General features: G+C 43.8%; 1 protein-coding gene across 1 annotated transcript in view; it reads right to left on the bottom strand.

Moving 5' to 3' along the window:
• The window catches only part of NEDD9 (neural precursor cell expressed, developmentally down-regulated 9), a 57178-nt gene that overhangs the window by 7545 nt on the left and 22660 nt on the right, over positions 1-26973 (bottom strand). The window contains exons 2-3 of the mRNA XM_028737734.2: positions 25593-26039; positions 1674-1775 (exon numbers count right to left, since the gene is read on the bottom strand). Coding sequence (XP_028593567.2) covers positions 1674-1775; positions 25593-26039 — 549 coding nt within the window. The remainder of the gene's footprint in view (positions 1-1673; positions 1776-25592; positions 26040-26973) is intronic.

Raw genomic sequence — 26973 nt, 5'->3', positions numbered from 1 at the left:
CAGGGTTGTAGTAAGGGTCAAATGGGGAGTGGGGAGGAACTACATATGCCACCTTGATCACCTTGGAAGAAAGATGGGATATAAGTGTGATAATAATCATCAGGGCTTTTTTTCAGCCGGAACTTGCCGGAACCCTCTGGTGGGTGCCATTGCCATTCTAAGAGAACATGGGAGGAGTTCATGGTGAGTTCCGGCACCTCTTTTTCTACAAAAATAGCACTAATAATAATAATAAATAATATTCTAACATCGTGCTTGTATACTATTATTACTGTAGTCTGCTTGCTTTTTGCTTTAAGCATATGTGCATTTGTGGAAAATGTGCTGTAGAAATAAATTGACTATGACCGTAGGAAAGAGATCTACAGGAAAAGGCTTCTGACACAGAGCTCGATCCTCCTGCAGCTTTGACACTTGTGATTTATCTCAGAGCGGCCGCCCTGCTCCTTCTCCACTGAAGTATGAACGCAGCTGCTGATGGTAATTGATGCCTAATCCCTAACAATTTTCATGAGGTGTGAATTAACTCTCCCGCCCCACTATCCCTCCCTGCTCTGTTCCACTGAGATCAGCACATATGTGTGCCATTTACAGTCCCCCTGGACCTTAAGATGTGGAGCAGGAAGGGCTGGGTTGGGTATTTCTCCCTCTCTCTTGGGTACTTGCTCTTTGCAAAGATTGCTCCACCAATGTCATGGGGAAGGCCCATGTTGCTGAACTCCTAGCCAGTGAGGAACTTCTGCATGCAGGACAGAAACGAAAAATTCCTCGCCCAGATATTTTGCACTCGCGCGGGTCCCCCTAACACATGACAGCCATGCTTTCATTCTTTGCCAGTCCCAATATAACATGGCACGAAGCAAAGGAGATCAGCAAGACTTTCTGAAATGTCTAAGCAGGACATCAACCAGACATGCAGTAGAAAGGCTGGGCTCCATCATACAACAAGTAGGCTGCTGCCTGCAGCACAAATCAATTTCAAGGGGTACTTGTTACACTGGAAACAATACACAAGTCCCTGTGCAAAATGGGAGGGGATCCTGAGGATCATCTCGTCCAACCCCCTGAAATTTCAGGAATATGCGGCTGTCCCGTGTGGGGATCAAACCTGCGACCTTGGCATCATCAGCACCATGTTCTAACCTACTGAGCTATTCAGAACCCACTGAGATGCCCCAGGGCATGCTGGGAGACACAGTCTTTGTGGCCAGGATAACCTCAGAGTAAAAACAAGCTAACAAACCCTGAACCTACACAGGCAAGTATGCTCTATTTTCTTATAGTATGCAAGTCCAGCTAAGCTATTTGTACTTCTATTCAAGGAACCAATATTTCTTATATGGAGGGGGGGAAACATTTGAACTGAGAAACAGCATTTGGGAAAAAAACACACAACAGACTGCTTTCTGCTTTCAGGTATTCTGTGTGACCACTTGAATAGATTATTCCCTTAGAAAACAGATGCATATTTTCTATTTTTGAGCCACATGCAGTGCATTCATTAAACTCTGTGGCCATCTAGAGAGTGGGAAAGGCAATCTGGTCAGAGATTATTATTTTTTTTAAAAATCTGGAATGAGTAAACCTGATCCACACTTAGGAAATAGATAAAATGCCAAGACCTCAGATGCAGATTAATTTCAACAGCCATTGACAGCTTTATTGGTACTTACCCCTTGGAGAGGACGAATCGGTGGGATGTCATAGGTATCCTTCTGGTATTTGGTAGGGAACTCATAAACATAACCTTGTCCTGACCTGACTGGAGTTACTACCTATGGGTTCAAAGAGAAAGACAGGAAAACATAAATACTGAGGCACTTGGCCAGACACAGGTCAACCATGTTAAGAGTCTCTACACAAACATTCATTTCACTGGTTGATGGCAGTTTTACCAGGGGGAAAACCCAAACCATCGTTATTTTGAGAGTAAAAAAAAAGTATACCTAAGATAGCTCATAACAGGTTTAATCGTGTGTGTGTGTGTGTGTGTGTGTGTGTGTGTGTGTGTGTATGTATGCATGGATGTATCATCTATCATCTATCTATCTATCTATCTATATCTAATCTATCATCTATCTATCTATCATGCAGTGCTTTTTTCTAAAAAAGTTTAGGGGTACTCTCATTTTCCTACTCATATTGAAATACTGCCCCTCAATGAGGCCAAACTTAAATTCACAAAATGTTTAGGGGTATGCATCCCCCCAGAAAAAAAGCACACTGTCTGTCTGTCTGTCTAGCTAGCTAGCTAGCCAGCTAGCAGCCTAATGTGTGAGCTCTCTCTCTCTCTCTCTCTCTCTCTCTCTCTCTCTCTCTCTCTCTGTGTGTGTGTGTGTGTGTGTGTGTGTGTGTGTGTGAGAGAGAGAGAGAGAGAGAGAGAGAGAGAGAGATGCTTTATTTATCTGCTACTAATCAATCTGGGAAGGAAGGAAGCCCATCTGGGAGAATGAAAACTCTTATTCTAAACCTCCACAGCCTTGTGGGATATCTTTGGGAGAATACAGAGCTAAGGAGTAAACCCTGCACAAATCCGAAGTGAAGTCCCTAAGATGGCTGGATGCTGCCTTGTACGCCTCCTTCCGGCACCTCCTGCAGCCAAGCTGGTGCCAAACATATAGCTCAGCTTTCCTTTGGACCACGTCAGTGAGGCCGATAGCAGAGTCTTGTCGCCTGGGAAGCCCAGGACGTCCACACACACTGCCCAGGCTTATGCCCCGGGGAGATCACTTTGGTGCTGCTGACGCCATGATTTGACTTCACACAGCCTTGGAGGAGCACTCCATTGTTTCTTGTGACAGGCGGGTGCCAGCAATACGGTCGATCTGTATGCCCACATGGAGATTAGCTGTGGATCAGATGTACCCAACCAGCATATCTGGCACATAGACCACATTCACCCATGGATTTTACGCTGCAATGATAGCTTGAAGTGACATTGATGAGACTGAGGACTGCATTTAAACTCAGTCAGTGTTTGGAGAGAGGGTGTCCAGTGATTGTATACCTATGATTATGAGATGCTTCATGTATTACCTATTTCAAGTACACACCAAAAAATCAATGCATGAATGAGAAACACGGGCGACGGATTTCAGAGCGTGTCATATAGGTGCACTCAGCAGACAGCCATGGTTGGTTGTAGCTTCCTATGCAAGCTACAGTCTGTGGGAATCTGTGGTGCTTGTGACAGAAGCTTTCCTCAATCCAAGACAATATTTAGAATGTCCTGGGTCTATCACAGGCTAATCCATTCCAGGACTTGGGGAGTCAAGGGGAGCTCAAGAAGGAAGAGTCTTGTGTATGGCTATATGCCAGCAAGGAACATGAACTAAACTCTACACCTGTTAAGCTTATTCTGCATCCAGCTGCTGATCTTTAAGAATTCCAGGTGTTCTTACATAGACTGATCCATCCTGGAGGGGGTAAGTTGGAGTTTTGTTTTTGCATTTCCCCTCTCTTTTTTTGGTAATTGCTGTTGTATATTGGAAATCTATATTTATTTTAAAAATAATAATTCCAGGTGTTCTGATCACATCACTAATTTTTCTTTCACCTGCTATAAAGGAGCTCCTCATCTGAATTTACAAACCTGCTTCAGATTAAACTGGGTTAACAAATAAATGCTTTACATCTGGAATGAACATCTGACTCTCCCCGGCAAATATGCAGTTAAGTACAACTTTTAAAAACTAACACCAAAGCCATCAACAAACTTTATAGAGGAAACTGATACTGCCAAAATAATAAATGTTATTTAGCTGCACATTTTTTTTATTAACGCCCAGACACAGAACCAAAAAAGATGCCTGAGAATGTGTTGTTAGGAAGCAGTGCTGCTTAATTTAAAAGAAGGCAAATCGAGATGAAATTTACTTTTAATTTCCCTGGTAAAATGCCAGCAAACCCCAGTATGTAGCTACAGTTCTGGGCAAGACATTTATTTGCAAACAGCATTGTTTTAATGCATGGTCAAATTATGTGACAACTTTTCCAAATCTCTTCTTGTTGTCATGACTGAAATCTCATGGCTACCCTCACAAGAAATCTAATTCAATTATGCAGAATGGTTTCGCTGTATATTGATGTACTAAAGAAGGGTTTAACAAAGATATATTTGGGACACAAGAAGATGCTAGGCCAGGCTATTTGTCCAGCATCATCTGCACTGACTCTGGCTCTCCAGGATCTCAGGAAAACTTATTTCCTGTTATGTGTTCCTTCTAGGTGGCGATGACAGGGATCATACCTGGAACCTTGTGCATGCAAAACACATTATCCACCAATGAATTGTGTTTCATTTAAATCTGTTAAGCACCATCATTTTCACTCTGGCCTTTTGCTAGGTGCAAAGGATGTCACAAGTAGTGCAGCTAACATGGCTGTAAGATTTATTTATTTAATAAATTCCTACACCGCCCTTCATACCAGATCAGAGCTACCTTCACTTGTCACTTATGCAGGATCATCAGGTATGCCCATGGTCCAACTTCAGAAGTGAAAACAGCAAGGCAGACCTCCCCAAATCGGTATATCATGCATTTGTGTACCGTGTGTGTGTGTGTGTGTGTGTGTGTGTGTGTTCTCTTTTTAATCTGTTGGGAGCTGCCTAGAGTGGTTGGGGAAACCCAGCCTGATGGGTGGGGTATAAATATAGTATCATCACCACCACCACCATCATCATTATCATTACAGTTATACCTTGAGTTCAATGTGCTTCGGGTTGAGCGTGTTCGAGTTGCGCTCTGCGGCAACCCGGAAGTAACGGAGCGCGTTACTTCCGGGTTTCACCGCTCGCACATGTGCACTCAAAATGACGTCGCGCGCATGCGCGGAAGCAGCGAAACACGACACGCACACGCGCAGACACGCCGTCACATCTTGCATTCCGTTTGGGATGCGAACAGGGCTCCGGAACGGATCCCGTTCGCATCCCGAATTACCACTGTATTAGACTTGCCATCGCAATTGCAAATGTTCACACACATACAGCCAAGGAGTGCCAAAAGCAGCTTCAGCCTTCTTTTCTCCCTTAAGCCCCCAAACAGTTTTAAAAGCAATGTTTTCCCTAGGATTGACAAATGTGCAAAATATCTACTCCAGATCTCTCAGTGACAAGTTTATTATTAGACTGCCTACTAATTCTGAATGCTAAGCATACTTGTGGCAGAAATGCTTTGCAACAAAAAGACTTTTTTCAAAGAAAATAAAAGGCGGGGGGAGCTCATTTTATGACTTGTCCTCCAGGGGCTCTTTAAGTTGCAGAGATTCTGTTTAACATAAATAACAAGTCCCCGTGGTGTTGCAAACCTTTCCTTTAGGAGAACAGATACGGCAAATGAGAAACAAAAGTCTCTTCCCCAGGCAGCCTTAAATTTTAATCCTTTCTTTTAATGCAAAAACTTTGGCGTCAGGCTGCTTATACGAGCTATGGAGAAAATGCTCAAACTTAGCAATGCTGAAATGTGCTGCTCTTGGAACCTGGCCAAATGATCACATACATACGCAAGTAATCACATACATACACAGGGCTTCATGTTAAATTCCTGAAAATCTAGTTTTGGATTTTTCCCTCTGCAACTGATGGTTTGTGTACTGCAACATGGGAGGAGGAAGGCAACAATGCAGCCCCTATTTTACATGGGTGCCCCCCCCCCAACTGCCTGTGTGGACCCTTGTATTTGCAGATGACTTCTGCAGCAAGTCTGTAAGGCTTGTCATTCACATGGGCCTGTCCACCTGGGGATAGTTCCATTTGCCCAAAGCTAGCTGCATAAAAATCTGCTGGCGGTGGCAACTTGCCAACTGGTTGACTGCATGCAGAGCTATAGCCCTATGGAAAGTTTTGAGCCAGCGTGGTGTAGCGGTTAGAGTTTTGGACTAGAACCTGGGAGGACCAGGGTTCGAATCCTCACTCAACCATGAAGTTCACTGGGTGACCGTGGGCCAGTCACCGTCTCTCAGCCTCACCTACCCTGCAGGGGTGTTGTGAGGATAAAATGGGGAGGGGAAAACCATGTACACCCCCTTGAGTTCCGTAGAGGAAAAGGTGGGATAGAAATGCAAAAAAATAAATAAAATAAAAATTGAAACTTGTTCATATTGCCCCAACCCAACAAGGGAGCTACCTAAGTGGAAACTTGCTTCCTCATGCAATTTCCTTGCCAGATCAGATAGATGGTGCAGAGATGCTTTTGGACACAAGGAAATCCCCATTCACACTTCAGGGATGCAGTTAAATATATTGCACTTCTGATAGCAATATACGCATTGCTACCCAGGCTCTTGGGCCACTCAAGGACACAATTTTGCATCCCAGCCCAGGACTTTTTCCTTTATTTTTTATTTTGAGAGGTGCAAGGAATTTTCTTGAAATCAACAGGAGTTGCGAGCACAGAGTATAGTTGTAAATCAAGAGTATGAAAGCCAGATTAAATTTGATAGTGGTTGCTTTCCATGCCCACAATGCGGGATGCACAGACGCTAGTACAATTTCCATCCCTCAAGGGCATGCAGTTTGTTTCTAATCCCTATGTTTGGAGAATTGGTTTGTTTTCCCTCCACATTTTCTCATCTCATATTTCTGAAATTACTTCTAATGATGAAGAATCACTCTAATGACTCTTTGTCCTGCAATGTACGGATTAAGAAACAGACTGACTTTTGTCCGGGTGCCTCCAAAGCCACACTCCACATGAGGGAGAAGAATCGTAAACATCTAAAGAAATCTTACTGCACTCACCCTGTTAAAAACATTGGCACTTGTTTCTTAGGAAGAACTAACTTGTCGTCCTCCCTATGGACACACTTCTCCTGAGCTAAAATGGACTACTGGTTTGACCCAGTCTAAGGCAACTTACTATGTCCTAGTCCAAATTGACAGAGAATCTGGGGTGGTTTGAGCCATTAACTTCAGGGTCCTAAGGCTGAGACTTAGCCTGGTCAACTTATCCTGGAAGGTGTGTACTGAGCTCTCTTTAGAGGCAAAAGGGAACCAGGATGTGCACCATTAATACCTGGGATTGGCAGTCAGTGTGAAGTCTCTGGAGTGATGAACTTGGTACAGGTGCTAGGAGCCTGCACTTGTGCCCTTTCCAGGACTACTGTTCGTCATAGAATTGGAAGGGACCCTGAGGTTCAGCAGATTCCAGCCAGTATGTCAGCTTCAGCCCCAACTCCAGATGTTTATTTCAGGGACCTGGAGCTAAAGAACACACCCTCCAGGGACTCAGCTACATTAGTAAAGGAACAGCAATTTGAATGTGCTATGAAGATGCAACACCAGATGGCACCAGAGAGCAGGAAATTTTAAAATGCGGTTTTCCATAGAATTTTTTTCTTTTGTTATAACGATCTAATTTCTGACTTATTAATAGCGGGTTTTTTCCTGTTTCTGGTTCCACCCAGGGCCAAAATTTGGATATAGGCTTGACATTTATATGCGTACAACTCTTACACATCTCCTAAAGCAAGGATGGAAAACCTGGGTTTTTCATATCCATATGTTGTTGGACTACAACTCCCATCATCATCCCTGACCAATGCTGGCAAGGGCTGATGGGTGTTGGAGTCCAACAGCATTTTGAAAGGAGCAGGTTCAGCAGCCCTGCATTAAGATAAAGATAAAGCACCTTAATGGTTCTACCATCCATGCAACTATTTCATACAATAAGGTCACATTCAGGCAGCTTTTTTTGGGGGGGGGGGGTACCTCAGCTAAAAAAGCCTGCTTGCTTTGTGGAGATTAACCATGTCAGATCCATGATTTACAGGGACTGGATCACAGTACTCCAGGAATAATACCGGTATATTTGTTTGTTCCTGTAAAAATCCTTATAACTGATTCCAGGGCAGTGCACAATATATTCTATTGAATAAAGTGCTGCAACAAGAAGAAATCATGCAACGTAAGGCAAATGTAAATGCAGCAGCAGGACAACTTCATCCAAGTGGTTAAGAGAGTTGTTTTAAAAAGCCTTATAGGAAGAAGTTGTGTGGGTTGGGCAAGCGTCCTGGTTCCTTCCCATGCCAGTGTTACTCCTCCCTGGGGGTTGGTGTGGGAAAGAGTCACATTATTCACCCAACCCACACAATTCCTTCCTACCAGACATGGCCAGAACAGTGCGGCTTCCAGCCACGTGGAAGCAGCTCTGGTGAACATATGACATTGACATGGAGTTAAAAGCTGAAGGTTCAGATACACTTCACATTCTCTTTGGATTTGTCTGGTGGCTGGGATAAGCTGAGCTGGATAGCCAATATGGGGTTTTTGTATCTGTTCCGTTTTGGTCTAGTTTCAAGCAATTACCGTATTTTTTTCTCTATAAGACTCACTTTTTCCCTCCTAAAAAGTAAGGGGGAATGTGTGTGCGTCTTATGGAGCGAATGCAGGCTGCGCAGCTATCCCAGAAGCCAGAACAGCAAGAGGGGTCGCTGCTTTCACTGCGCAGCGATCCCTCTTGCTGTTCTGGCTTCTGAGATTCAGAATATTTTTTTTCTTGTTTTCCTCCTCCAAAAACTAGGTGTGTCTTGTGTTCTGGTGCATCTTATAGAGCGAAAAACACGGTGCTTTGCCCTCCCTACACCTTCAGAGCATCTATACATTTAAATAAAACAAACCTCAAAAGCACATTTTCTTGCAGTTGAGTATAATGAGCCTCCAAAGGAAGGGGACCGTAAGAGGGGGGGAGAGATGCTTTCCCCCTTCACAGCCCCTTCTTTGCCCTCACTTCCTTCGAGTTTCTGGTATGCAGGAATGCGCTTCCTGAGAAATGTCAATGAACTGCAGGCTGTCATTTCCACACATACCCCATCCTTTCTCTTACTTAGAAGAATGCCTGTGGTCATCTGGTTCTTGAAAACCCTACATCTCAAATCAGAATTTTTTACTTGTTTACGCATTAACAGAACCAGATGGTGCACCCACAGTCTCTCCCTCCCTCCCTGACACACTCACCGATAACTGCCAAAAACACTGACCATTTCAGCTACGCAGAACAACGAAGCATGGGTAAGCGGTTAAAAAAAGTAAAGAACGTACGTTAAACCTGCACTATGAAAGAGATGCATTTAATAATAATAATAATAACCATTATCAAAAGAACAAAGCAGAAAGTCTGTCAGAGTCCTTAGTCCTGCCATAGTGGTAACTTGGGTCTTTTCTGTGCCAGTTCTGTGTTCTTTTACCAAGAAAAACGCTGAGTGTGCATGTCCCCTGTCAAGCAGCCAGCTCTGCGGTTCATTAAATCCCTTTTCCTTACACAAAAGGGGCAGGGGGAGAGAGAGAAATCCTTCCTATTCATTACCTAACAGAGAAAGGGGAGGAAACAACAACCAGGAGAGCATTTAAGAACATATGAAGAACTGCCTTCCTGGATCAGACCAACAAACCATCTAGACTAACAGTCTTTCAGCAGTAACTGACAAGCCGTTTTCATCGTTACTGTAGCTAGAAATGAAATCTGAAGAAACGTCTGGCCCCACTGTTATGTCAGGTATATTAGGTTGTCCCCCTACACCCACAATGGACTCCCAATGAGGAATCATGGCTGTGGATCTCATACCACCACCACCAGCAGCACACCAGACCAGAATCTGACACATCTGTGCACTGTCGGAAAGTGGCAGAACTGCCAAGGACCTCATAATGTTTAACACAGTGGGGAAGCATTGCTACTTGACATTATGCCGATGTTCAGTGCATACCTGTCATGTAGAGCATGACATAGAAACAGTTGACACAATTAAGAGAGGAGTTTGGAAGAGAGTCCTATGGCACAGTTGCACCGGCTTACACCTGCTCTCCCGGAGCACAGATGTGCTACGCAAAGGACTTTTGGGGAGTGGGGGCAGGACAGAGCTGTGACTACTGACAGGGCCTTGTTCTCTGATCTTAGTCAAACCAACAATGCATGTTTGCTAGATAGGACATGATAGGAGCTGAAGCTCACAGCGTTTTCCTGTTAAGTTTGCTAGAGAGAACTCAATGAGAGTCACTCTCACTCACTGTGCCCTGACAGGGGCAGGAAAGAGCCATATATAATCTTCTCACCTGGCTGAGCACTTCTCTGTTGCTCTTTTGCTTCTCTCTTCACTCTTCAATCTCATCACCAAGCCAGAAATGTGAGAGTAGCGGCGTGTTTGGTACCTTTTCCTACCTTGGTTTGTAGAAAGGGCACACTTACCTGCAGTAATCCTCACTGAACTGATTGGCGCTGAATTATGTGTAAAGATGCAAGAAGGGTTCACTGCATGTTCTATTTCTCATTCTTGTCCTCAGTTTGACACTATTATAAGTCGCTTGGGTTGAGAGATGGTGACATGCCAGTGAGCATCATAGGCAACTAGGGTCATAGACCTGTCTCTCTTCAGTGCCCCAACACAACTTCATTTACCACATTCACAGTGATTTCTGATCCTGGAGAAGTACCGGTATTTTATTTATTTATGGTTACATTACAGCCCTCCGGGGAGTTCAAGGTGGCATACATGTTGTTTCCCCTCCCTATTTTATCGTTACAACAACAACCCAGTAAGGTATGTTAGGCTAAAGAGGCTGTGACCGTCCTAAGGTCACTCATTGAGCTTCATGGCTGAGTAGTGATTTGAACCCTGACCTCTCAGGTCCCTGTCCAAGACTCCAACCACTGCACCACACTGCCTTACCCTTTCCAAAAATGGTTCAACAGCTACTTGGACCCATTTACTCCAGGAGTTTTTGTTAAACAACTTGATAAAGCGATTCTTTTGAAATATTGCGTTTCCCTACATTTCCTTATGGCCATCTAAAGATCAAAGGTGTGTGGGTGTGCGATGACTTAACAAGAGGGGTCAGATCAGAGAACAAACAAGGGTGCCCTCGACCCCTGCCACCGTATCCTTCGAGTCAGATCGGCAGAGGCAGGTGCATCAGATTAAAGACTTTGAGACGAGAGCTTTGCCTCTTATATTTCCAGCCATTACCAAAGTCTGCTCCTGTTGAGTAGCAGTTTCCAAAGAGAATAAACTTGCAAACGGAATCTAATTAAAACTGATTGTCCTTAACAAAAGAACCCACTGTTCTCCCCAGCTTTTCAGGAATGCTCCCACACGGAAACATGTTGCAAGTGAAGCTGCTTACGAAATCTCAGCAAGGAATCTACGGATGCTAAAAGTGCAGAAACCTAGGTTCTGTTTTGGTTTGGGAGCCTTTATTACCTTTCCTTTGCTTTCTTGGTAGTTGGTGCTAGATAGGCCAACTCCTAAAGAACTATACACACTGTTCAGTGAATGTGCAATGCCAGTGCATACAAAAATCAAGCTTTTAGATTTTCATATACAAGCATGTTGGTTAAAACAGAAAAGTTATGAAGCATCCTTAGGTCACATCCACACCGTTAAAGCACACGACTTCCCTCCAAGAGTCCTGGAAACTGTGGTTTAACCCTCACAGCACTACAACCCCCAGCACCCTTAACAAACTACAGTTCCCAGGATTCTCTGTGCTATAAATGGATGGTGTAGATGTGACCTTCTGCTGTACTGAATCAGACAATTGGTCTTGTACTGTCTAATCCAGTACTTGTGTCTCTAGCTTTTGTTGGACTACAACTCCAATCATCCCTAGCTAGCAGGACCAGTGGTCAGGGATGATGGGCTTTGTAGTCCAATAACAGCTGGAGACACAGGTTTGAGAAACACTGCTCTAAACTGACCGGCAGTTGCTCTCTAATGTCTCAGGCATTTTCTAGCACTGCTTCCCAATATCCCTTTTTGCACAGGGGAGGCTAACCTACAGCCCTCCAGATGTTCCTGAACTACAATTCCTGCTTTCCCTGACCATTGGTCATGCTGGCCAGGTCTTATGGGAACTGTAGATCAGCAACAGCGGATTAGCCATTCATGTTTCAGCAGGGCATGTCACAGATTGTGCTTTCCTTGAAGAAGGTCCCGGGTTCAAAGTCCTCCATCGAGATGGGGCCTCAACTCAGCAATTTCATTGCACAGAACACCAAGGACTGTTTCATACATTACACAGAACAAACCAAAGAGGCTTGCTGCTACCTCAACAGGAAGTGGCAGCCAAGCCCACCACCCAAGCATGCCTCTATGTTTTCAAACAGCTGTGTAACTTTCTCACATATGACTTTTTTTTTAGATGTACGCCTAATTTAAAAAACAGACATGGATAGCTAAAAGTGTGATGCAGTCCTACTTTTGATTTGGAGAGCCCTCTATTATTTTATAACTAATCAGCACCACCTGGGCTTGTCTACTATATATTTCAGACAGAAAAATAGGAACACGTTTTAAATAAAGGTGATAACATTGCAGAGAAACAATGCTCTAACTTGCATTAAAAGCCAGAAAAAATGTTGACAAAAGACAGCTGTAAGTCACTAGGCTAGATAAGACACAGTAATTATCTTTTTCAATCCGTGATACTCTGCCTCTCACTTTGGTGTTAAAAAAGCAATTGCCTTAACCAGTCTCAACCAGCCTGTGGTGCTGTATTTCAACATCAGACACAAACAAAGGTTGATTCACTGTGTATCTGTGAACAAACAATACCCCTGTTAGCTTTCCCCGACTCTATGCATTCTTTGAATCAACACATTAGTAACATGCCTGAAGTTATATGCATTTGCTCTGCATTTGCACCGTCGCTAGTATGAAAATATGAAGCCCTTTTATGACCGGCAATATAAAATCAAGTGTTCTAAATGGGAATAAAAATATAAACTGGGCTGACAGTGAATCAAAGTATCCCCTCCCTGTGTTAGCTAGTTAGATACAGATATCAATGCTGTTCTTTGAGCAGAGTAACATGAGCACAGATGGGGAACCAGAATGACCCGCAAGTCGCTTGTTTTAATGAAAGAATCCAAAGTTCAGAGAGAGAGAGAATACTGTATGTTGCTTCGGAGGTAGATGGTGCAATCCCCACCAAATCTTCAGTTAAAAAGATCTTGAAGTGGAGCATAGAAGGATCTCTGCCTTTCGAGACCTTGGGGAGCTGCTGTAGTTGCTGGCCTTTGTCTGTCTCAAGAAACAACGGAGGAGAAGAAGAAGAAGAAGAGGAGTTTGGATTTGATATCCTGCTTTATCACTACCCTAAGGAGTCTCAAAGCGGCTAACAATCTCCTTTCCCTTCCTCCCCCACAACAAACACTCTGTGAGGTGAGTGGGGCTGAGAGACTTCAGAGAAGTGTGACTGGCCCAAGGTCACCCAGCAGCTGCATGTGGAGGAGCGGAGACGCGAACCCGGTTCACCAGATTATGATACTACCGCTCTTAACCACTACACCACACTGGCTCTCTCCCCTGGAGTGCAGCTCCAGGGGTGAAATCAAACCGCTGCGTTAGCAGCAGCACAGTGACTTCCCTGGGGCGCAAGCCTGGGCGGTGTGTATGGCAGTCCTGGGCTGCCCAGATAACAAGCCCCCTCCCCCGGCCTTGCTGATGTGGTCCAAAGGAAGGCAGAGCAATACTTGGACTTCCAGGCAGCGCTGTCCTACCCCACTTAAAACAAAATACAGTGGTACCTCGGGTTACATACACTTCAGGTTACCAGACTCCGCCAACCCAGAAATAGTACCTCGGGTTAAGAACTTTGCTTCAGGATGAGAACAGAAATCGCATGGCAGCAGCGGGAGGCCCCATTACCTAAAGTGGTGCTTCAGGTTAAGAACAGTTTCAGGTTAAGAATGGACCTCCGGAATGAATTAAGTTCTTAACCCGAGGTACCACTGTAACTTAAACACTTAAGTAATGTAAAAGGGTAAACTAAAAATACAAATACAAGTTATAACACTTTAAAACACCTCCAAGTTTAAACCCCATCCCCATTAAATTAATAACTTGGCACAGGGGGGCTGGTCCATGCCCTCACCCCACCCCTGAAATGCCAACCCCCGAAGGGAGGACTCCCTTTGGTGTGGCCCCTCAGGGCGGCCCCTCTCCCAGGGTGAGCTGCCTAGCTGGGGCAGCAGCTCTTCCCAATGCTGCCTGCCTGCCCAGGGCCCTGATCTTTGCAGGGCTCTCTGCAGTCCTCTTGAATGAGGAGAGCTGGATTAGAAACCTGCCTCTAAAGGCCCATGCTCTTTGCAGTGAGTCACTTTCAGGGAAAGAGGTGATGTGGGTAGGGGAAGCCCCTCTTATGTGACTCACTGAATTACCTCTCCTGATAAACGCTTTCTCAGCTCATCCGACATATATTTCATTGTAAGTTGATACACTTTGAAAGCAAAATAAAAACTATTGTTTCCATAAATTATCGCCTATGAGCGTAATGTACCCCCAAGTAAGACTACGCGAGATAGAAACTCACCACAACATGTTTTTCACACATCATGAAACTTGTCAAAAATTGGTCAAAACTATGGGTGGATGCAGATTACCGTGCTGTGGGGTTGTCGGTGAAATCCAGGGAGGGCAGAAGGGGGAAAGAGCTCACAGTGTGTAGCACCCTTCTCTAAGCTGGTGCCTTCCAGATGGACTACAACTCCCATCAGTTCCAGCTTGCATGACCAATGCTCAAGGATGGTGGTCGTAGCAGTCCAGAGCACACGGATGCCACAAGGTTGAAATCCAACCATGTGTCGAAGTACATTTCAGGATGACTTCCCAACCAACTAACCAACCTATTTCAAACTTGTTTTACAGTTGCAATATAGGCATTCCACCAATCAATTGTGTGCTATTTGCCCCTAGGTTAAAAAAAGAAAAAGAAATAGTACTGATTGCTTTTAAGTTAAGTATCTCCTTAATATGTATTTTGGAACTTTTCTTGTGGGGCCAGCACAGTAACCCCCCCCCCATTTTGATTACTGATGTATAGTCATATTAACTCCTGAAATCCAAATATTTTCCTTTGCCACAGAGAGTCTTTGCTGTTGTGGGAGGGAAGTTTTTTTAACAGCGTCACCATTTAATTCTCCTTTAAAATGGATCCCTACTGCCACCGAGATCAAAAACCAATTAATGCTCAGCTGAGAGCTTGGGTGTAAAAATGAAAGCATTCAGTTACTCCTACAGAGACATCTTATAAAAACTCTGGGATTTTCCTTAGAATAATCATCAGTCACACATCAGTGAATCATTTCTTACTACTGCATATTCAAGGTAGAAGGACTCTTCAATTAGTGGTTTTCTGAGAAAGCCTGAAAGCTGATGAATAACCACAGATATAAATGCAAATGGCTGAGATACATGACTGTTCTCAACCATTATGTGTGGTAAGTAACAGATGACGACTTTTCTGCTGCAATAGAACCAGGACTGCAAAAACAAGGGTTCACTCCTCTTACGCTTTCCCTCCAGGAGAAATCCTTTGGCCAGGTAATAAAATGGATAATTTTAACACTCACACATACATTGCAGTTATCAAGTGATGACTTGGATGTGTGAATGAAACACCTCAAACACAACAAATAGAAACAAAACAAAAAAATCCTTCCAGTAGCACCTTAGAGACCACATAAGTTATTGGTTACTAAGCTATTGTTATTGGTATGAGCTTTCGTGTGCATGCAAACTTCTTCAGATACACTGAAACAGTGTGCATGCACACGAAAGCTCATACCAATAACAAACTTAGTTAGTCTCTAAGGTGCAACAGGAAGGAATTTTTCATTATTATTTTGTTTCGACTATGGCAGACCAACACAGCTACCTACCTGTAACTACAACAAATAGAAGTTCAGGTAACTGTAGGGCAGCTGAGGGGGAGGCAGCGGGCAGACACAAGCCCCATGCTGAGGTTTTGGGCAACGCGGAGTGTGCAGGTGCCCAAGCCACTGTCTCACGCCCAGGAGAGATGTGTGGCTCGGGCGCACTGCAAGCCCCACAGTAAGTGCCACCCCCTGGGTGAGTGGTGCCCAGTGCACACACACCCCGCCCCCTAGCTACGTCTCTGCATCCGCTCACCTTCCAGGCCTCACATGGCCATTAAAGTCCAGAGGTTGCTTAGTGCCACTCTCAGTAGCAAAGTGAAACATTTACCTCCTCCATAGTAAAGACTAAGGCTAGCACCAGAGAGCAGTGAGACCACCAGCACTGGCAGCCGGAACCTCTGGGACACTGAGAAAAAGGCCTTACCTCTTGATTTTGTCCTAAATTGAAACATTTGTAATTATTTCTTTTACTTTCTTGTAGCTACTGGCTGCAGTCCTAAATGTAGAAAGCCCTAGCAAGCTCATTAGGACTTACTTCCAAGTAGATGTGGATAGGATTGAGCCAGATATAATTACGCTGAGTTATATCCAGTGTTAAGTCACGCTCAGAATAGGCCCATGGAAATAGACTGGTCTTCTAATTTAAATGGGTCTATTTTGAGTAGAACTTCGTTGATTTGCTAATCTAGAAAATTTTGAAAATGTGGATATATGGACCAGGGTATTCTTTCATGCATCTGCAACCCCTGAACCATTAAAAAAGCAAACACATAAAATAAGGGCATATCCCACAACTGAGGGTGTATTCACCTTCTGTTAAAAGAGGTAAGAGAAATTTCGAATATGAAGACTGAACCAGAGTACCCTCCACACTAGAGACACAGCCAGTTTTGCATCCTCTGTATAGTTAAAATGAAACTGCAAGTTGTTCTTCAGAGGCCTGCTTTTCTAAAATAAACTTTGGTTTGAAAAGCATGCTGCAAGAAACTGGGGCATTATGCGACCGAGGGTGAAATGAGGGCGCTTTAAAAAAAAAAAGTGGTGTTCAAATGGGGGGGGGGGGAATATGGTTCACAACCAAACTTCAAATAGTGCAGATGTTTTTCTCCCTTTGATGTTAACATGCCTTGTGCATATAGAACAAACAAGCCTAAGCTGCTTTCACCATAACCAAAACCTTTGACTTTTCAGCAGCATGTGAACCACAGCATAAAAACAATAATGAGCCAGAGGGAGAATATTTCTGGAATACATCTTGCTTGCTGTTATTGTTTTCCTTCTCAATGGAGACTGGGACTGCAGCTTAATTGGAAGGAAGGACATGTGAACATGAACGACCTGGTGAATAGACTCATTACTGTGAGAGTTATTTGCCAACTCTGGATGAAGAAGGGGAGGGGGGTTGTTTCTGCTTACCAAAGGCTGAAAGGCATGGACTATGATGGAGGTTTCATGTAAACGACAACTGTTAATTGCTTGCCTGAATTTTTCCCATGTTTTCTGTGTTTATGTGATCTGAGCATTTTATGGCACCATGGTTCAGTTTGCTTTTCAGATTGCTGGGCAGCGCTTTGAGTACTTGGTAGGGCAGCATTTTGCAAAAGCACATTTCAAATGATAAAATAAGAAGTGTTGGATTTAGGAGACTGATTTGTACTAGGTTTGACCAGGACTTAACTATGAGCCACGGCTTAATGAGCCCACAAAAGTTACTAAGCTTGAAATATTATAAGTTAAACAAAAGTCCCTCCGTGTGGAATTAAAAACAACACCACTAATGTGCTAGTAAGGGAGGGACAGAGAACACCACATTCCACTGGCACCTACTTGGTTTCTATGCTGGGTACAGAGAAGGGATGGAGTGCCTCATTTCCCTCCCACCAGTCCATTAACTCACTGGCATGGATTTCAGTGCACGGGTCTGAATGCAATTCATTACCATTGGTGACAAGGTGAGTGCTTAAATACAAGGCTGGCTTAGTCTCAGAATCTGTTTTCGATGTCACGTCTTGGCCCTAAAATGTGCATCATCATCTGCATCATCATCATCATCATCATCAAGAAGACAGTGCCTCTGGGGAGAATTTACTTCCTCCACTGAATTATGTCAGCTAAATCCACCCATTGACTTGGCATAGCAGGGATTCTAAGTTAGTACCCTTTTTAAAATGTGTGTGCATGCACGCACATGCCTGTAAACTTGCTATTTCATCCTGCAGAGCCTAGGAACAAAGAACTATCCTAACAGCTGTTTGTCTAGAAACAGCTGTTAGGATAATCTTTTGTTTCTAGCAGTTAGCATCAAAGGTTTATGAAGCAATAGTGGAAGACTACAGGGGCAGCTCATCCAGGGGGATGGAGCCACAGCAACAGCCTCCAGGCAGCAGTGCCACTTACCAGGAAGGGCAGGCTGCAGAGTGGTTAGGGCTGTGCAGAGTGGGTGTGGTGCCACTCACCACAGCAGCACCGCTGCCAGGAGGCTATTGGCGTGGCTCTGTGCCTCCTGCCAAGCCAAGCCACTCCTGGAAGACTATGTCAGAAAGTCAGCAATGTTACTTTACACTTCATTCTAGAGCAACCATTACCAAGTACCAAACAATGCCGTATGAAACAGTGATATATATCTATGCCAAAGAGTCAACAACATTGCATTTCCTGCGTCACGTTCACTAAAGATTAAAGTTGTTGTGGTTCAGGCCAAGACTGATTTGAGAAACACAACATCTCTGGTGCTGATTTGCAGAAGTGCTTTTTCTGCCCCAGGTAATATTATTTATTCTATAATTTATAGATCACGACCGAACATTATTAAACATTCATGGCTTCTCCCAAAGAATCTTGGGTACTGTAGTCTGTTAAGGGTGCTGAGAGACCCCCTATTCCCCTCATAGGACTTCAATCCAGAGAGCGGTTTAACCGTCAATCCTTCTTCCCAAGGAATTGTAGATCTGTGAGGTGAATAAGGTTCTCCCAACGACTCCCAGCACCCTTCAAAAACTACAGTTGCTTTGAATGTCTAGAGCAGATTAGACCTATGAAAAACTGACTGTTTGAATCAGCCCCTTAGGTAATTTTTGCACAGTGAACATCCATGACTGAAAACCTTGCTTCTAATGAGAGATTCAGTCAAAGGATCATTTCCAGCGAGGGATTCAAACAAAGGCTTATTCAAGCCATCCATTATTTTTTGTCAGTCAATTTGAGACCATTTCTTTTCAGAGTGGTGTTTCAGTTCCTGAAGAGAAGTGGATACAGCAATGGCCTTAGCATTCCCCAGTCATGACATCACTCTAATCACCTGCCTTGAGACGTCTCTTTGACCTGCCTTACCATGTCTGCCAGCAGTAACTGCTGCGTTAGCATGGGGTTTATGGTGCTCAGTGCTTATTTAATGGAAACTGCGCGGCAGCAAAACACACCGTATTTGCACAGAGGGAATTAGCTGCTTGCAAACAGCTTGATGAGCGCTCACTTTGTAGGCACCTCTTTCAAAAGGTTCTTGGAACCACAAACCCCCGCATAGATATCGGCTGCTTTGGGGAGAAGGCACAAACTGATTTTGTGAAACAACTCCCATGTTCCTCTCTCTGCAGATTAGCTGACTTCCAACTATGTCGCTTAATCTGGAGAGAAGGTTGTAGAAGTCACTTAGCAAATGAGAACATTTTAGAATCAAGTTCAAAACAGTGAACAAGTAACCAGGTTCCCTCCTGCCTTTGGAAAAATAGGAGATGATTTGTCAACTGGAAATATCCTGGCAGGAACTGGGATGCAAGAGAGGAGGGAAAGAGAGGGAAGTGTGTATGAAAGAGAAGATTTTCAACAGTCCAAGGCCCAAGAGCTGCACTTCTTTTCCCCAACCAAAATGAAACCGAAGTGGACTGTATTATTTCTGACTACTGGAAGGGTCACCAGTCTGAATGCCACCCCACATATAAAAGTATTCCCTTCTAGTTAAAAAAACAAAAAACAAAAACCCACATAGCTGAAAGAACGGTTCTAGTCTGGTTCTGGCACCCTGCAGTGCTAATTGTGTCCTTCCGGCAACTTTTTAAGAATTGTGAACCCCCCACCTGCATCCTGAAGTGGTACAATCCATTCTGCCACTTCAGAATTCTACTGTTTCATTCACACATCAGTACTCACACCTATGCATCCTTTTTTTAACCTTGCCCTCCTCCTCTCGTTGCCTCCCACTGTTTCCTTCCCCATCAAAACTTTGGCTAGTTGCCATTTTGGGGAAAGACAACTCTAAAGTCTTATTTTTCAAACAACGTACTGACTGGGGTTGATTCTCAGTTAAACGTCTGGCTAGTTCAGATGACAACCTTGAGCTAGCTTGAGAACTTTGAGAGGAAAAGTCACTTGAAATTCATTCCGATTGTGCAGATAAAATATAACTGATGGAATTCTACAGGATGTGGTATTAGTGTGTGAAAACAGTCCAGATCCAATGATCCCCAGGCATGCACCTCCAGATGGTGGAGATGTCAGGCGCCCAGGCATCTTCGCTTGGTCAAAAGTGGTGCAAAGCGCACCTGGCGCTTGGCTAATTTCGAACACTGTCCTGGAGGGGCCTGTGACATTTAGGCATCTACATTTCCACATGGCAATGCTACATAGGACAAGGACTGTGCTTTCTTACGTACAAATTATAACACACGCAGTGCTGGGGAAATGAGACAAGCGCCACACTCTTGAAGAAAACGATCTGTAGTGCGTGCAACAGATCAATAAACAAACAAACACTACGAGCTGATTGTATGGAAAAATCCTGCGAGAAGGCTGGACTTGCCCATTTGCAGGGCAGCCACAAGCCTTGTAGATATTTTGACCCTCTGCTATTAATACGGGTCTTTGAGATCATGCTAGATGGAATATTTTTAACTCCCAAGCCTTGCCAAGACACACAGAACACTTGTAAGCATGGGCTGTATTAGGGAGAGAAGGCACAGCGGTTCACTTAATCTGCTGGGGACAGGTGCCGCCAGTTGAAGGAAAGATATTCATCACATTAGACGTCAAGGAAACCTAGAGCTCAACTGTTCACTAGGCCAAGCTCCCTTAAATACTTAAAAGATTGTTTTACTGATCTCCTGAGGATGAGGATCTAAGATGAGAGGCTGCCTTGTTTAGATGAGGAGGGAAGGCACAACAGATTTTTTAAAAATCCTTTTTTAATTAGGTTTTTTTTTTAAGAAAAACATGAAAGCATTGAAGATTACCCTTTTAAAAAACTGCCCAACATAATTGGTTTGAAGATGGTTTCCCTTCCTTTCTTGTTTTCAGAGCTTTTCCTAACTACTCTAGAGTTACAACAAACTTTCCCCTTAAGTGTAATCATATTGGCCTTGCCAATAGCCTGTTAAAAAGAAATTTCAAGGTTTGGCATTGTTCCATGACTGCTGTAGACTCTACCTCTATGAGGCCTGAGCAGCAAAACCACCACAACAAGCAGCCCTTTGGTTTCCTTTGTACCTGGAATCCCCTCCTAACCTATCTGGAAAATGTACATTTAAAGCCATGTCATACCATGTTAAACAATCATGGGTTACCCCAAAGAATCCTAGGAACTGTAGTTGGCTAAAAGTGTTGAGAGTTGCTGGGAGATCCCCTGTTCCCACAGAGCTGCAAGTCCCAGCATTCCCTGTGATTGACTGTTTAAACCACTCAATGTTAGTTTCCCTACAGCACCTCCTATGCTGTTGCAGAGAATTATTCAACCCAGGCTTTCAATGTTTGCTAAAGACCCATATGTTCACTCAGGCATTTGAGGGCTGTTAATACAGAGCTGAGTTAGTCTACTGTGGACTGTGATGTATTTTGATGTGTTTATTTTATCAGTATTGTAACGTATTGTTGCGAACTGCCCAGGTATTACCGCTGAAGGTACATAAATACATTAAAATAAACAAACGTAACAGCAATAACCTTTTGTGATTGCTCATGAAGCAAAGGCAAAGATACACAATGCAAAAGCATGAAGTCGAAGGATGTTGCTAGTGAGCTATCCAAGTTTGTCTCAATGCCAAAAGCCCTAGAGTGGGTATTTCCAGTTCTCCAGGCATGGAAAATGGTGGTATAGGCAACAGAACAACACCCAAGATAACCACTGTGATAAAGATCCTAATTTATCTACACCATTTCTAATCAAGCAATCTGCAACTCACTAAACTGGACACATTTCAGCAGCCACATATAGCAGTGCACAAAGGGCTTTGAACCATTCACAGTGTGTGAGATCAGTGCTTGGACTCATCTTGCCTATGTCCTCCAGGCGTTGTTGGACCACAGCTCCCACCACCAATGACCATTGGCCATGTGGACTGGGACTGGTGGAAGTTGGAGTCCAGCAACATCTGGAAGGTCACAGGCTCTTCATTTCAGCCTACAAGGATCTGTCACGTGGCAGCCATCATTGCATATCAAACAGTATCCCTTCATTCATGGGATCTTGCTCCACAAAGTTTGCAACTGTTGTCTCTTGGTCCATCTCTTGGCCTTCTTTGAGTCCATCTCTGCTTTTGAGTCCCATCAAGGAAGCAAGCAAGCTCCAAGTTCACTGTTAGGTACCTCCTGTGAGATGGAAGAAGAGACATCTGGAGGCACTAGTCTTCTCTGTGAAGACTATCTATTTCTCTCCCTTTGACCTATCTGGGCAATCTTCTGATATGTGCCACTTGCCCTGGCTGGGCAACAGCAACCATGCTCTGCTGCTCCTCTGGCCCCTTCACATGAAGCTTGCTGGATCAAATCCCACTTCAGGTCAGCCCATAACCTGGTCTGACTGTGGCATACAGGTGCTACAGGCAGCAGCTGAGTTAAGAAAGCTGAATGGCAGAGTGGAATTGTTGGCATCTGTCTGCCTTGGGAGATGATGGAACAGTGCACCTTTGGAGGTGAAAAACTGCTGGAAGGTTACAGCGCCTGCTGTGGCTGTAGAGACCAATATGCGAGAGACATGTTTTGTTGCAGTTGGGGCAGATGAAGGCATTTGGTTGTGGAGTGGCGTCCAGAGTGGAGTGAGACATGAATATGGCGTTTGCTTCAGGATCCGATCAAGCACCTGACAGAGAGCTTACACATTGTGCAGGTCTGATGGAACTAATCTCAGTAGCATGTTCAGTGGTATCTCATCTGCTTGCATAATCCCACCCATCCAAAACTACTTTTCTTTCAAGGAGGATTCAAACCAGTAACAAAGCACATCCCTTTAGACTAAGCTTGTAAACAGTCACGTATCTAGCCTCCAACTTAACTGGGCAGGGAAGCTTTCCAAAAGCTAATGCTGTATATAAGACAGTTACAAATCTTGGTGGGCAGCTGGACTAATAGCTTTTGCAATTCTGCTTTTGAGTAATATGTGAATGAATTCATTTAGAACTCCTTCTCTGCCATTAGAAAACCTGATCTTTATGAAGGGATGGGGAACACACCAAAACTAGTAATCGGAATACCAGGGAAATGTTCCTAAAGAGTCCCAATGGAAAATAAGAGTCCACACAAGCTAGTTCGAGGAACCTAAAAGTGGGGATGCTGAACAATTTTGTTTGGCTTTTTAAAAAAGTCAACTGTCCTGTTTCACACTTCCCAAGCTAATGCATGGATCAGAAAGCAGTTAGCTTTCCATTTTTACACTGCTCTGAATTTTGCAGTCTTGGGTTTTTTTAAAAAAGCACCAAAATGCATATATAGAAATGCGTGTTTTAATGCATAAAGCAGGTTAAAATGCATACACAAATGCATATTTTTGGAGAAAACATATATGAAAATAGGTCTTTTGTGGGAAATGCATTCAAAGATAATGCAGATCCCCATGTTTTTTAAAAGAAAATTGTAGATGGATGCAAAAAGTCTTATGAATGAACTCATGCAAAACTGACACAGGCTGGAAATAGTCTTATCTGCCTGTCATTACCTTAAAGTGAATGGGGCGTGAATCGAGGACAAGCTAGAAGGATTGCAGCTTTAGTTTTAAAAGGAAAGAGCCAGAATTCCTGCCAACATCAACTGCAATGAAAGATTAAACCATGGCACCTTCCAGACATGCACTTCCTGCTCAAGTATCCCTGTCTGCTGTACATCACCGAGACACATTTATAAGGGCTCAGCAACGAGCTCTAAATATTACAGAGGATTTACTGATAGCCCTGCCTTCCAGCTGCTCCATATCAGATGAAATCCAAAGGATTTTTTTTATAGAGCTGGCCTTCCACTAACTTTCAAGAAGCAATTGCCTTGACTCATGCAATGGGCACGTAACCCTGCAGAGAGATGTCAAGTGTCACTTTTATTTGCTCTAGGTTTAATATTTGAGTCACCCTTTCAAATCAAAGATTACCTAGATTTCCTGTTTCTCCTTGTCGGGCACTGTTGTCACATCTGGCGCCATTTCTTAAAATACACCCTGTAAACTCATTAAACAAAAAGCTGCCTTTACATAATGTTGGCACTTGCGTGGTTTTAATAATAGGCAAAGCTGCCTAACAGAATAGAGGTCTATTGGTGACCGCATGAGAAATACTGAGTACAGTGGTACCTTAGGTTAAGTACTTAATTCGTTCCGGAGGTCCGTTCTTAACCTGAAACTGTTCTTAACCTGAAGCACCACTTTAGCTAATGGGGCCTCCCACTGCCGCTGCGCCACGGGAGCACGACTTCTGTTCTCATCCTGAAGCAAAGTTCTTAACCTGAGGTAATACTTATGGGTTAGCAGAGTCTGTAACCTGAAATGTATGTAACCTGAAGCGTATGTAACCCGAGGTACCACTGTACCACATTTTGTAGCCCCCGTGCACAAGAATTTAGGCTGCTTAAAGCTTTTACACTTTCACCAGAGACCACCAATTAATGAACTCTAATTTTAGTTGGTTAGCCAAATAAATAAGCCAAATAAAACCTGCAAGTTTACTAGCAACTAATCAGGGATTCTTCATTCACCATTTTCTCAGAATCCATCACTGCTCGATTCTTCTTGTATCACAGTATGGAAAAGAAGGAACTTCTCCTAGTATGCGGTGTCAGGGACTATATGGGACCACTTCAATGAGGGACAAATATCCAGGCTGACCAAAAGTTGGCTCAGCTACTGGTCCTAAGCAAGACAGAAGATTGAGTCCTACAGACTCAACTTGTTCTATTATCCCCTTTAGATAATAGACAATCTATACATAATTTTAAAAGATGTTTAGGTTTACATTTCCAAAAAAGGAGAACTTTATATTAGGTATAACAAAGGGTGACATCCCCAAGAAGGTACTCTGCCTATTTCTATGCGACCACAGCGGCTAGAATAATCTTTGCACAACAACGGAAGGACAAAGAAATCCCAAAATCAGTGGCAAAATCAGATAATAGAGTATGTGGGGTTAGTTACTATGACAGCAAACATAAGAAATCGAGATGAGACACCGATAAGGGAGGAGTGGGAACATTTTGGAGGGTATCTAAAGAGGTACAATAGTCAAATAAACCTCCAAGTAGGGTTTGATTTGTGAACAGCAGTTAATAACAACTAGGAATAGTATAGAATGAAACTGGACGGAATAAAAGGATATGTAGCACAACTAGTAGGATCAAATAAGATGCCATGGAGGGGTGGACTGGGAAGTCTTGAGATATGAGTTGATCAAAGGCAATTGTAAGATGTGTGTGTATGTATGTGTGTGTGTGTGTGTGTGTGTGTGTGTGTGTGTGTATATATATATATATATATATATATATATATATATATATATATAATGTTGGAAAATGTATAAATAATTTTTAAAAAGATGATCTCATTATCACTGGTGGTAGAAAAAAAACCCAGACTAACTGAGGCTTTATCTATTTTTTGAGGGTCAAAGTCTACCACGTTCAGCTACTTTCCCTATCCCAAAACTAAACAGCCAAAGGAAACTGTTTTGAAACAGATGCCTCAAGATAATTTGGACCCACCTTGTTGCTTATAGGGGAGGTATCCATTCCACCAAAACTCCTTTGCCCAGATGGAGGCACTTGGTAGACATCTTGGCCCTGAAAACCATGGCCGGTGGGTACCTGGTAGATCCCCTGGCTGTGGTAAGGAGGAGGCACTTGGTAGACCGGATCCCGAGGAGAAGCATGAGCACTAGGCACTTGGTAGATCTTTGGCTGGTTAAAGGGTTGGTGTACAGATCCCGAATTGGCCATGTCTTGGTTAGAGGGACTCTCCTGCACAGGGCCGATGAGAAGTTTCACACGGTTGCCCGGGACAATGCCTTGCCGCCCGTGTAAGGAGCAAAGCCACCATCCTTCCAGCCCTTCCGTGTTCTGTTCTATCACGGTCAAAATGTCTCCTTTGCGGAAAGCCAGCTCCTCTGCACATTCTGGAACATTATCGTAGAGAGCTCTTGCCATAAGATTCTGCGGAGAAAACAGAGGAGAGAACTTCAGCACAATATATTCCACACTCAGGTTCTTTAAAGAGGTAAGAATGCTCGGTGCGAGTAAGGGGGGATCATTGCACAAATGTGACATTAAAAACACAATGACAGCAGCCACAGACATTGTCACACCTGAAGCCAAAAGTCAAAATGGCAGCCTTCACCCCCCCCATCACTTTCAATTGCCTCATATCCTTAAAAAACAGAGAGAAAGAGGTTGGGGTACAATAAGAGTATAGGCTTCTTTATGGCAGGCTGGGGAACCTTCCAGACCTCATTAGACTACAACTCCTATCATTCCCGATTATGATGGCTGGGGCTGATGGGAATTGGAGTCCAGCAATATCTGGAGAGACATGGATTTAGGGTGTAAGATCCCTGCTTTATGGTAAAAGTCAATTTGTCTAAATATACATACATAATCTTTTATATCCTGTGTGGGGGAGTGATGGGGCCCTGGAAGTTAGGAGTTAGGATTCCGGTCCTGAAATACCAGTTCAAATGCATGCCAAAAAATCTCTGTTCTACATTTATAACCAAGGATCTCATCATGTGTATAGGTAAAGGTAAAGGGATCCCTGTTAGGTCCAGTCGCAGACGACTCTGGGGTTGTGGCGCTCATCTCACTTTACTGGCAGAGAGAGCCGGCGTACAGCTTCCAGGTCATGTGACTAGCATGACTAAGCCACTTCTGGCAAACCAGAGCAGTGCATTGAAACACCGTTTACCTTCCTGCCAGAGCAGTGCCGATTTCATCCTGAAGCAGTTCTTAACCCGAGGTACTATTTCTGGGTTAGCAGAATCTGTAACCTGAAGCGTCTGTAACCCGAGGTACCAGTGTATCTCGAAAGACAATGGAGTGCGCCTCCGGGGATGAAGTCAAACCACTGCATTAGCAGCACCAAAGTGACTTC

Source organism: Podarcis muralis, chromosome 8 (assembly GCF_964188315.1).
Source record: "Podarcis muralis chromosome 8, rPodMur119.hap1.1, whole genome shotgun sequence".
NCBI lineage: Eukaryota > Metazoa > Chordata > Lepidosauria > Squamata > Lacertidae > Podarcis > Podarcis muralis.
The sequence above is the reverse complement of the archived record's forward strand: the minus strand, read 5'-3'. Positions and strand labels throughout refer to the sequence as shown.